Raw genomic sequence first — 12,114 nt, 5'->3', positions numbered from 1 at the left:
CACGCCAAGGTATTGGTCCAGTGTGGGTAGATTGGTAAAGCACTGCGTACCTAGTCCTAAGGTTCGTAGGTTCGAGTCTCCTTCGCAGATCCTCCCACATTGCTCTACCAGCTTTCCTATCCTCTTCCATTGCATCAAACGAGTTGATAAGACAAATTCTTCCTGACACCCTCAGTGACTCAGCAGGAATAGAAGACCCTAGCTATGCCAGTGCCATCACCGAATGGGAGACTCTTGCTGCTCCAGCACCAAACCCTAGTGCAGCACTGGCTCACAAACAGTCAAGCTGGGATGGCCCAATTGCTGAAAAGGTGCTTGCTAACATGCTCAGGGCTGCAACATCAGATAGGGAGATTGCCCGTCTCCAGGCTGTGAGTGCACCTCATTCCGGGGACTTCCTCCAAACAGTTCCCATATCGGCAATGGGAACGCGACTCGACCCTAAGACCCTCCTTATTGCAGTGGCTCTGCGCCTTGCTGCCCCAATTCACACAGACTATATGTGTATTTGCGGCGAAGTGCAAGCAGACCAGTACGGTCTACATGGTCTTAACTGTTCCAAAACCAAGGGCTGGCATGCAAGACACAATGAGGTCAACGACATCATTAAGAGAACCCTTGCTACAGCTGGATGCCCTGCCGAGAGGAAGCCACGATCGCTTGCAGCAAACAATACCCACAACCCAGCAAACCGCCCCGACGGGATCACCATCTATCCTTGGAAGAATGGCAAGCTCTTAGCATGGGACTATACCTGTGTGTCCACACTGGCTGACACCTATATCCATCACAGTGTGGGGCGACAGGGAGGAGCTGCTGACCACAGGGAGGAGTACAAGATCAGCAAGTACAGGGACATTAGCCAACAGTATCAATTTGTCCCAGTGGGATCAGAGACCTTGGGATCATTGGGAAAAAATGCCACACGTTTCCTTAAAGAATTGGGTTCCAGACTCATCGACACCACCAGGGACCCAAGGGCAGCCGCTTTCATGTTCCAGCGCCTCAGCGTCGCCATCCAGAGGGGAAATGCTTGCTGCATACTTGGCTCACGTCCAGCCTCGGAGGAGCTGGAGGAAATTCATGATCTTTGATACATTGTGCCATTGTATTCATGTTTATGTTTTTTTCTGTAAATGTATTTTGTTTATTAATAAATGTTCACATAGAATAAAAAATATATAGGGGGTGGTAGGAGAAGCAAATATTCAAACAGCTCCGGGGAGAACCTTGAGTTTTCCCTGAGGTACGTTTATTGTCTTCTCTGAGGATGAGGGTCCCCATTCCAGCTATAGAGGTGGTACTTCCCTACATATAAATATATATATATATATATATATATATATATATATATATATATATATATATATATATATATATATATATATATATATATATGTATATATACATATATATATATATATATATATATATATATATATATATATATATATATATATATATATATATATATATATATATATATATATATATATATATACACACACTGTGACTAACCGAGGATTTGAGCCCATGTCGTTTTGGCTCCCCTCATGGTGAGCGAAAATCACACATGACTCTAACCCACAGGACCACGCAATCCTGCAAGAACAGAGCACCCAGTAGACCTAGGTGTTTTACCTTGATCCGAGGACATACGGTGGTGTGGAAGCCTCTGAGCTAATTTCACTCTACTCCCCGTTTGGTGTACTAGACTGCACGAGCAGTATTTTATATTATTGTAACCACAAACGAGTGGTAGTGAATCAATAACAACCCTGTGACTATCCGAGGATTAAAACCCATGTCGTTTTGGCCCGCCTCATGGTGAACGAAATATATATATATATATATATATATATATATATATATATATATATATATATATATATATATATATATATATATATATATATATATATATATATATATATATATATATATATATATATATATATATGTTGTGCAGAATAAGTAAAACTTGCAATTTTGGCTTAAATAGGAACTTTTTTCTTGTCGAATATGGCAAGCGAAAATTTGTGTGTGCAATAATTTCGCAAAAATTAATCTGTTCCTAACGAAAACAAATATATTTCATTGTGTTTGTTTATTAATAAATTATTGTAAATTTATCTAAAATATATTTAGTTGTATTAGGCTCAATTAAATTGCGCTTGTTATAATAAGGTTAAGTACGTTTTCTAAGGTTGTTGTCGTACGACAACAATAATTTAGTTTTAAACGAGTTCTTGCTAATTGACTAATTGGTTATTGTCTAATGCATCACTCGAGATGTGACTGATAAGTCATCAAAACAGTTCCATCACAATATATTCAGTCACATTTAAAAATTATTTATATACCTTTATGATGTTGGAAGTTATATCCCAATGTTAATTAATTTATGTATGTATTCATTAATCTGCTTTTATGTAGATTCACAAAATGCACCGGCAATAAATTGTGTCAACGAGTCAACATCGTCGTTGCAAGTTGCGATAATTCATTAATGAAAATATTCTTCAGTCCTCTATTGACTGTGCCTGAGTTGCTAGAGATCACTTCTGCTCAGCAGAGAATATCGGAAATATTTTTTCTCCAGCTGTACAAGAGGACCGTGTCAATAGTAGTGTCAGACGTGTGGAAGATAATGGAGGAGGTGAGTTGCTACTAAGGTATGCATAAGGAGAATGGAAAAGACATGGCGAAATACCCCAAGCTTACATAACGCCACAGGCATCTGCCAACACTAGGCGGCAATGATTTCATGCAGAAATACTAGCCAGATCAGTGTGAGGCTGACACTTTGTATGCGGGTGTGTAGTGACATTTAGTTGTGTAGTGTTTTATTTCTCCTTGTCAAGGTAAGCAGTTTTCTCTGCATTATGTAGCAATGTAGTATACTTTATCTTCTTGTCTTACTGTGAAGGTGTGTAGTACACTTTATCTTCCTGTGTAAGTGTGTAAAGTTCTTTATCTCCTTGTCAGGTGTGTAATGTTCTCTGTGTTCTTGTGCAGGTGAAGAGTACTCTCTGAATTCTCCAAGATTATAATATGTATAATAAAAAGGCTCTGGTGCAAAGCCATTCTTAATCAATAGACAACATTTCACTCGAAACACGTCAATATCAACTTAACTAATTAATTATGCTCTGATTCAAAGAAAAAATAGTTTATGGATAAAGATTTGCTCTACATATAGTGCCTTTTTTCCATACTTAACGGATAGTGTTTTCTCTCTGTATTTTGCATTCTTTGTGCTGGTGTGATATATAATTTATCTCGTGCAGGGTTCCTGCTATCACCCAGCCAGTCACTGAGTGGCGTATATCTGGCTCCAGCAGTCGACTTCACATGTATACCAAATCCAGATCACAACTTGATTAAAATCTCACCGTAAGTTTACACATATTTTGTTTATTACATATCACACATTAAGTGTCATTTCCGACTAATAGGTCTGACATAGATGTAACTACAAAAGTTGTTGAACTGAAATTCATTAGCTACGAGTATTTTTATGTAAACAAGAATTATATATTGCATATATTATATAGGTTTCTGGCTGACACCCAGAGGAAGGACGAATGTTAAATTTCTAGATATGTAAAAATCTTAAAGTCAATTCTAAAGACAAAAAAGAACGACAAAGCCTTTTATTCATTAAGTATTTTATTTATCTTAGTTTTTAATTTCAGTGACTCTTGTAGTTATATGGCGAGCAATACGTCATCAGGAAGCTTGGAGAAGGTAGCCTGCACCGATTTTAACTTTGACACCTCCGTATTCACTTCAACACTAACATCGGAGGTCAGCAACTAAACTATGTTGTAAAATCTGATTTTTTTTATGTAATTGGCATATATATACATATATATATATATATATATATATATATATATATATATATATATATATATATATATATATATATATATATATATATATATATATTATATATATATATATATATATATATTATTGTAACCACGAACGAGTGGCATTGATCAATAAAAACACTGCACTAGCCAAGGACTCGAACCCATGCTGCTTATATATATATATATATATATATATATATATATATATATATATATATATATATATATATATATATATATATATATATATATATATATATATATATATATATATATATATATATATATATATTTATAATATGGGGTCCACCTCTGGTGTAAATTGTGGGACCCATAGCCTCGGAGAAGTGGATAAAAAGGCTTCAAGGAAGAATATTTGGATTTCTTCCTGAAGCCATTTGAATATTCCACTTCCCCTACCACCCCATCTTTTAAACTATTTTTTTTTACCAATAGGAATATTTTATTACATATATATATTACATATATTATATATATATATATATATATATATATATATATATATATATATATATATATATATATATATATATATATATATATATATATATATATATATATATATATATATATATATATATATATATATATATATATATATATATATATATATAATGTGTGGTGTAAATATTATGCAGAAAATTCGGAGTGTGGAAATTAGGAGAAGGTGTGGAGTTAATAAAAGCATTAGTCAGAGGGCAGAAGAGGGGTTGTTGAGGTGGTTTGGTCATTTAGAGAGAATGGATCAAAGTAGAATGACATGGAAAGCATATAAATCTATAGGGGAAGGAAAGAGGGGTAGGGGTCGTCCTCGAAAGGGTTGGAAAGAGGGGGTAAAGGAGGTTTTGTGGGTGAGGGGCTTGGACTTCCAGCAAGCGTGCATGAGCGTGTTAGATAGGAGTGAATGGAGACGAATGATACTTGGGACCTGACGATCTGTTGGAGTGTGAGCAGGATAATATTTAGTGAAGGGATTCAGGGAAACCGGTTATTTTCATATAGTCGGACTTGAGTCCTGGAAATGGGAAGTACAATGCCTGCACTTTAAAGGAGGGGTTTGGGATATTGGCAGTTTGGAGGGATATGTTGTGTATCTCTATACATATATGCTTCTAAGCTGTTATATTCTGAGCACCTCTGCAAAAGCAGTGATAATGTGTGAGTGTGGTGAAAGTGTTGAATGATGATGAAAGTATTTTCTTTTTGGGGATTTTCTTTCTTTTTTTTTTTGGGTCACCCTGCCTCGGTGGGAGACGACCGACTTGTTGAACAAAAAAAAAAAGAAAATATATATATATATATATATATATATATATATATATATATATATATATATATATATATATATATATATATATATATATATATATATATATATATATATATATATATATATATATATATATATATATAGGTTGGTACACAGCAACCACCCAGGGAAGTACTACCGTCCTGCCAGGTGACTGTGAAACAGAAACCTGTAACTGTTTTGCATGATGGTAGGATTGCTGGTGTCCTTTTCTGTCTCATAAACACGCTAGATAACAGGGATATCTTGCTACTCCTACTTACACTTTGGTCACACTTCACAGACACGCACATGCATGTATATATACATACATCTAGGTTTTTCTCCTTTTTCTAAATAGCTCTTTTTCTTCTTTATTTATTCTATTGTCCATGGGGAAGTGGAACAGAATCTTTCCACCGTAAGCCATGCGTGTTGTATGAGGCGACTAAAATGCCGGGAGCAATGGGCTAGTAACCCCTTCTCCTGTAGACATTTACTAAAAAAGAGAAGAAAAACTTTATGAAACTGGGATGCTTGAATGTGCGTGGATGTAGTGCGGATGACAAGAAACAGATGATTGCTGATGTTATGAATGAAAAGAAGTTGGATGTCCTGGCCCTAAGCGAAACAAAGCAGTAGGGAGTAAGGGAGTTTCGGTGGGGGGAAATAAATGGGATTAAATCTGTAGTATCTGAGAGAGTTAGAGCTAAGGAAGGGGTAGCAGTAATGTTAAATGATCAGTTATGGAAGGAGAAAAGAGAATATGAATGTGTAAATTCAAGGATTATGTGGATTAAAGTAAAGGTTGGATGCGAAAAATGGGTCATAATAAGCGTGTATGCACCTGGAGAAGAGAGGAATGTAGAGGAGAGAGAGAGATTTTGGGAGATGTTAAGTGAATGTATAGGAACCTTTGAACCAATTGATAGAGTAATTGTGGTAGGGGACCTGAATGCTAAAGTAGGAGAAACTTTTAGAGAGGGTGTGGTAGATAAGTTTGGGGCGCCAGGTGTAAATGAAAATGGGAGCCCTTTGATTGGACTTCGTATAGAAAGGGGTTTAGTTATAGGCAATACATATTTTAAGAAAAAGAGGATAAATAAGTATACAAGATATGGTGTAGGGCGAAATGACAGTAGTTTGTTGGATTATGTATTGGTAGATAAAAGACTGTTGAGTAGACTTCAGGATGTACATGTTTACAGAGGGGCCACAGATATATCAGATCACTTTTTAGTTGTAGCTGCACTTAGAGTAAAAGGTAAATGGGGTACAAGGAGAATAGAAGCATCAGGGAAGAGAGAGGTGAAGATTTATAAATTAAAAGAGGAGGCAGTTAGGGTAAGATATAAACAGCTATTGGAGGACAGATGGGCTAATGAGAGCATAATCAATAGAGTCGAAGATGTATGGGGCAGGTTTAAACATGTAGTGTTAGAGTGTTCAGCAGAAGTTTGTGGTTACAGGAAAGTGGGTGCGGGAGGGAAGAGGAGCGATTGGTGGAATGATGATGTAAAGTAGAAGTGATGCAAGGAGGGAAGAGTATATGGAGAAAAAGAGAGAGGTTAAGAGAGTGGTGAAGCAATGTAAAAAGAGAGCAAATGAGAGAATGGGTGAGATGTTATCAACAAATTTTGTTGAAAATAAGAAAAAGTTTTGGAGTGAGATTAACAATTTAAGGAAGCCTAGAGAACAAATGGATTTGTCAGTTAAAAATGGGAGAGGAGAGTTATTAAATGGAGAGTTAGAGGTATTGGGAAGATGGGTGGAATATTTTGAGGAATTGTTAAATGTTGATGAAGATAGGGAAGCTGTGATTTCGTGTATAGGGCAAGGAGGAATAACATCTTGTAGGAGTGAGGAAGAGCCATTTGTGAGTGTGGGGGAAGTTCGTGATGCAGTAGGTAAAATGAAAGGGGGTAAGGCAGCCGGGATTGATGGTATAAAGATAGAAATGTTAAAAGCAGGTGGGGATATAGTTTTGGAGTGGTTGGTGCAATTATTTAATAAATGTATGGAAGAGGGTAAGGTACCTAGGGATTGGCAGAGAGCATGCATAGTTCCTTTGTATAAAGGCAAAGGGGACAAAAAGAGTGCAAAAATTGTAGGGGGATAAGTCTGCTGAGTATACCTGGCAAAGTGTATGGTAGAGTTATTATTGAAAGAATTAAGAGTAAGACGGAGAATAGGATAGCAGATGAACAAGGAGGCTTTAGGAAAGGTAGGGGGTGTGTGGACCAGGTGTTTACAGTGAAACATATAAGTGAACAGTATTTAGATAAGGCTAAAGAGGTTTTTGTGGCATTTATGTATATGGAAAAGGCGTATGACTGGGTGGATAGGGGGGCAATGTGGCAGATATGGCAGATCTGCTCAAGACACATTCCACTAAGAAAGAGAAAGTGAAAATGTAAACTAGAAAGAGAGAGATGCTCCCTATGCAGACAAAGGTGAAGAGTCATGTAGCTGCTTAGAGGGGAAAATATATCTGAAATACGAAGGGAGGCACTGGTCAATGAAATTTCAACTATCGAACTTAAGCTGAAGGAATCTTACAGGAGACAAGAACCAGAGGAAGAACTAAAAGCCTTAAAGGAAATTGATAAAAAAAGATAGAAATGAATTCTTTATGAACGAATCCCAAAATTTGGTAATCTCAAAAATCTCTGATATTATCCTAACTCGACAAGACTTTGAAAAAGGAATAAAGTACATGCCCTTGCACTCTGCCCCAGGCCCAGACTCATGGAACGCCATGTTCATCAAGAATTGCAAGAAGCACATATGGTGTGCCTTCAGCATTCTATGGAGAGGGAGCATGGACACAGGGGACATCCACACATACTAAAAGCAACAGACATAGCCCCACTCCACATAGGGGGCAGTAAAGCAATTTGCAAAGAAATACAGACTGATAGCACTAACTTCCCATATCATAAAAATCTTTGAGAGGGTTCTAAGAAGCAAGATCGCCAACAACCTAGATACCCATCAATTACACAACCCAGGGCAACACGGGTTAGAGCAGGTCGCTCCTGCCTGTCCCAGCTACTGGACCACTATGACAAGGTCCTGTATGCGGTTGAGGATAAACAAAACACAGATGTAGTATACACAGACTTTGCAAAAGCTTTTGACAAGGGTGACCATGGTGTAATTGTACACAAGTTGCGTGATAAAGGAATAACAGGGAAAGTTGGTAGATGGATCTGTAACTTCCTGACCAATAGAACATAAAGAATAATAGTAAACAGAGTAAAGTTCCAGACAGCCACTGTGAAAAGCTCTGTTCCACAAGGCACAGTACTCGCTCCCATTCTATTCCTCATCCCCAATTCGGACATAGACAGGGATGTAAGCCATAGCTCCGTGTCTTGTTTTGTCGATGACACCCGGATTGCCATGGCAGTGACCTCCATCGAAGACACTGCAAAACTCCAACCGGACATCAACCAAATCTCCAAATAGGCCACTCAAACAACATGAAGATCAATGAGGTTAAATTTCAACTACTCAGATATGGGAAACTTGAGGAAATTAAAAATTCGTCAGGGTATATTACAAATTCTAACCATACAATAGAGCGGAAAAGTGATGTGAAGGACCTGGGAGTGATAATGTCAGAGGATCTCGCCTTCAAAGACCACAACAATGTATCTGTCTCATCTGCTAGGAAAATGATAGGATGGACGCCAAGCCCATGATGATCCTCTTCAAATCGCTTGTTCTCTCTAGGCTGGAATACTGCTGTATACTAACGGCCCCCTTCAAGGCTGGCAAAATTGATGACCTGGAGAGTGTACAAAAAACTCTCACAGCACACATAAGTAAGATAAGGCATCTAAATTATTGGGAACGGTTGAAGGTCCTTTATCTGTATTCAGTGGCATGCAGGCGAGAAAGATACATGATAATATACGCTGGGAAAGTCCAGGAGGGACTGATACCAAACCTGCACACGAAAATCTCTACCAATGAAAGCATAAGACTCGGAATGATATGTAACATTCCCCCAATGAAAAGCAGGGGCGCCACGAGTACATTGAGAGACAACACAATAAGTGTTAAGGGCCCAAAACTGTTCAGTTGCTTCCCAACATACATAAGGGGCATTACCAATAGACCCCTAGCTGTCTTTATGAAGGCACTGGACAGGCACCTAAAGTCAGTACCTAACCAACCGGGCTGTGGTTCGTACGTCAGTATGTGTGCGGACAGCAGTAACAGCCTGGTTGATCAGGCCCTGGTCCACCATGATTCCTGGTCTCAGACCGAGCCGCGGGGGCGTTGACTCCCGAAATCCTCTCCAGGTAAACTCCAGGTAAATACGTTCCCAAAGAACCGTCATAACTGGAGTGAAGACAGTCCTTTGGGAATGACTTGCATGGACATCTTTCTCTTTTCTGCAATTTTACAAGCTCCTGATGATGTGTTGATTGCATCACGAAAGGCCTAGAGCTATCATTCCACTCCCCAGTACATGTATATATATACATGTATATATATATATATATATATATATATATATATACATATATATATATATATATATATATATATATATATATATATATATATATATATATATATATATATATATATATATATATACATATATATATATGTCGTGCCGAATATGTAAAACTGGTCAATTAGCAAGAACTCATTTAAAATTAAGTCCTTTCTAAAATTTTCTTTCATACATTTAAAGATAGATTTTTTTTCATTAATGTTGATGTAAAAAATTATAATTTTTGCACCAAAAGGAACATAGAAAACTTACCTAACCTTATTATAACAAGCGCAATTTATTTTAGCCTAACCCAACTAAATATATTTTAGATTTGTTTAAAATAATTTAATACTTAACAAACACAGTGAAATATATTTTTTTCGTTAGGTTCAGAATGATTTTGGTGAAATTATTGCATACACAAATTTTCACTTGTCATATATGGCATGATGAGCGTTGCTATTTAAGCCAAGATCGCAAGTTCTGCCTATTCGGCACGACATATATATATATATATATATATATATATATATATATATGTGCATATGTATATGTATGTATATATATATATGTATATATATGTATGTATATATATATATATGTCGTGCCGAATAGGCAGAACTTGCGATCTTGGCTTAAATAGCAACGCTCATCTTGCCATATAGGACAAGCGAAAATTTGTGTATGCAATAATTTCGCCAAAATTATTCTGAACCTAACGAAATAATATATTTCACTGTGTTAGTTCAGTATTAAATTATTGTAAACAAATCTAAAATATATTTAGTTGGGTTAGGCTAAAATAAATTGTTCTTGTTATAATAAGGTTAGGTAAGTTTTCTAAGATTCTTTTGGTGCATAATTATAAATTTTTGCATCAACATTAATGAAAAAAATATATCTTTAAACGTGTAAGAGAAAATTTCAGAAAGGACTTAATATTAAATGAGTTCTTGCTAATTGACCAGTTTTACATATTCGGCACGACATATATATATATATATATATATATATATATATATATATATATATATATATATATATATATATATATATATATATATATATATATATATATATATGAAATATATATAAATATATATAAATATATATATAAATATATATAAATATATATAAATATATATATAAATATATATAAATATATATATGCAGGGGATGAGATGAAAAGCTGTAAGCCTTCTCCCTGAAAGCTGGCTGCCTTGGATCAAACGTGTAGCTCATGCTACATGCCAAGGTATTGTCCAGTGTGGGTAGATTGGTAAAGCACTGCCTACCTTGTCCTAAGGTTCGTAGGTTCGAGTCTCCTTCAGCCAGAGATCAGTGTTTGTGTATATTTCGCATGCTCTCGCGAATTCCTTGCATATATATATATATATATATATATATATATATATATATATATATATATATATATATATATATATATATATTTTTTTTTTTTATTTATTTATTATCACACTGGCCGATTCCCACCAAGGCAGGGTGGCCCGAAAAAGAAAAACTTTCACCATCATTCACTCCATCACTGTCTTGCCAGAAGGGTGCTTTACACTACAGTTTTTAAACTGCAACATTAACACCCCTCCTTCAGAGTGCAGGCACTGTACTTCCCATCTCCAGGACTCAAGTCCGGCCTGCCGGTTTCCCTGAATCCCTTCATAAATGTTACTTTGCTCACACTCCAACAGCACGTCAAGTATTAAAAACCATTTGTCTCCATTCACTCCTATCAAACACGCTCACGCATGCCTGCTGGAAGTCCAAGCCCCTCGCACACAAAACCTCCTTTACCCCCTCCCTCCAACCCTTCCTAGGCCGACCCCTACCCCGCCTTCCTTCCACTACAGACTGATACACTCTTGAAGTTATTCTGTTTCGCTCCATTCTCTCTACATGTCCGAACCACCTCAACAACCCTTCCTCAGCCCTCTGGACAACAGTTTTGGTAATCCCGCACCTCCTCCTAACTTCCAAACTACGAATTCTCTGCATTATATTCACACCACACATTGCCCTCAGACATGACATCTCCACTGCCTCCAGCCTTCTCCTCGCTGCAACATTCATCACCCATGCTTCACACCCATATAAGAGCGTTGGTAAAACTATACTCTCATACATTCCCCTCTTTGCCTCCAAGGACAAAGTTCTCTGTCTCCACAGACTCCTAAGTGCACCACTCACTCTTTTTCCCTCATCAATTCTATGATTCACCTCATCTTTCATAGACCCATCCGCTGACACGTCCACTCCCAAATATCTGAATACGTTCACCTCCTCCATACTCTCTCCCTCCAATCTGATATTCAATCTTTCATCACCTAATCTTTTTGTTATCCTCATAACCTTACTCTTTCCTGTATTCACCTTTAATTTTCTTCTTTTGC

The 12,114-nt window shown here is 36.8% G+C and overlaps 1 protein-coding gene across 1 annotated transcript in view; it reads left to right on the top strand.

The window, feature by feature from the left end:
• LOC128691020 (organic cation transporter protein-like) overlaps window positions 1-12,114 on the top strand; it is a gene marked incomplete at its 3' end in the record, with an annotated part of 170,769 nt that overhangs the window by 58,102 nt on the left and 100,553 nt on the right. Inside the window, exons 4-5 of the mRNA XM_070080182.1 lie at window positions 3,291-3,396; window positions 3,699-3,810. Coding sequence (XP_069936283.1) covers window positions 3,291-3,396; window positions 3,699-3,810 — 218 coding nt within the window. The remainder of the gene's footprint in view (window positions 1-3,290; window positions 3,397-3,698; window positions 3,811-12,114) is intronic.

This window comes from Cherax quadricarinatus, unplaced genomic scaffold, assembly GCF_038502225.1.
Source record: "Cherax quadricarinatus isolate ZL_2023a unplaced genomic scaffold, ASM3850222v1 Contig202, whole genome shotgun sequence".
Classification (NCBI taxonomy): Eukaryota; Metazoa; Arthropoda; class Malacostraca; order Decapoda; family Parastacidae; genus Cherax; species Cherax quadricarinatus.
The sequence above is the reverse complement of the archived record's forward strand: the minus strand, read 5'-3'. Positions and strand labels throughout refer to the sequence as shown.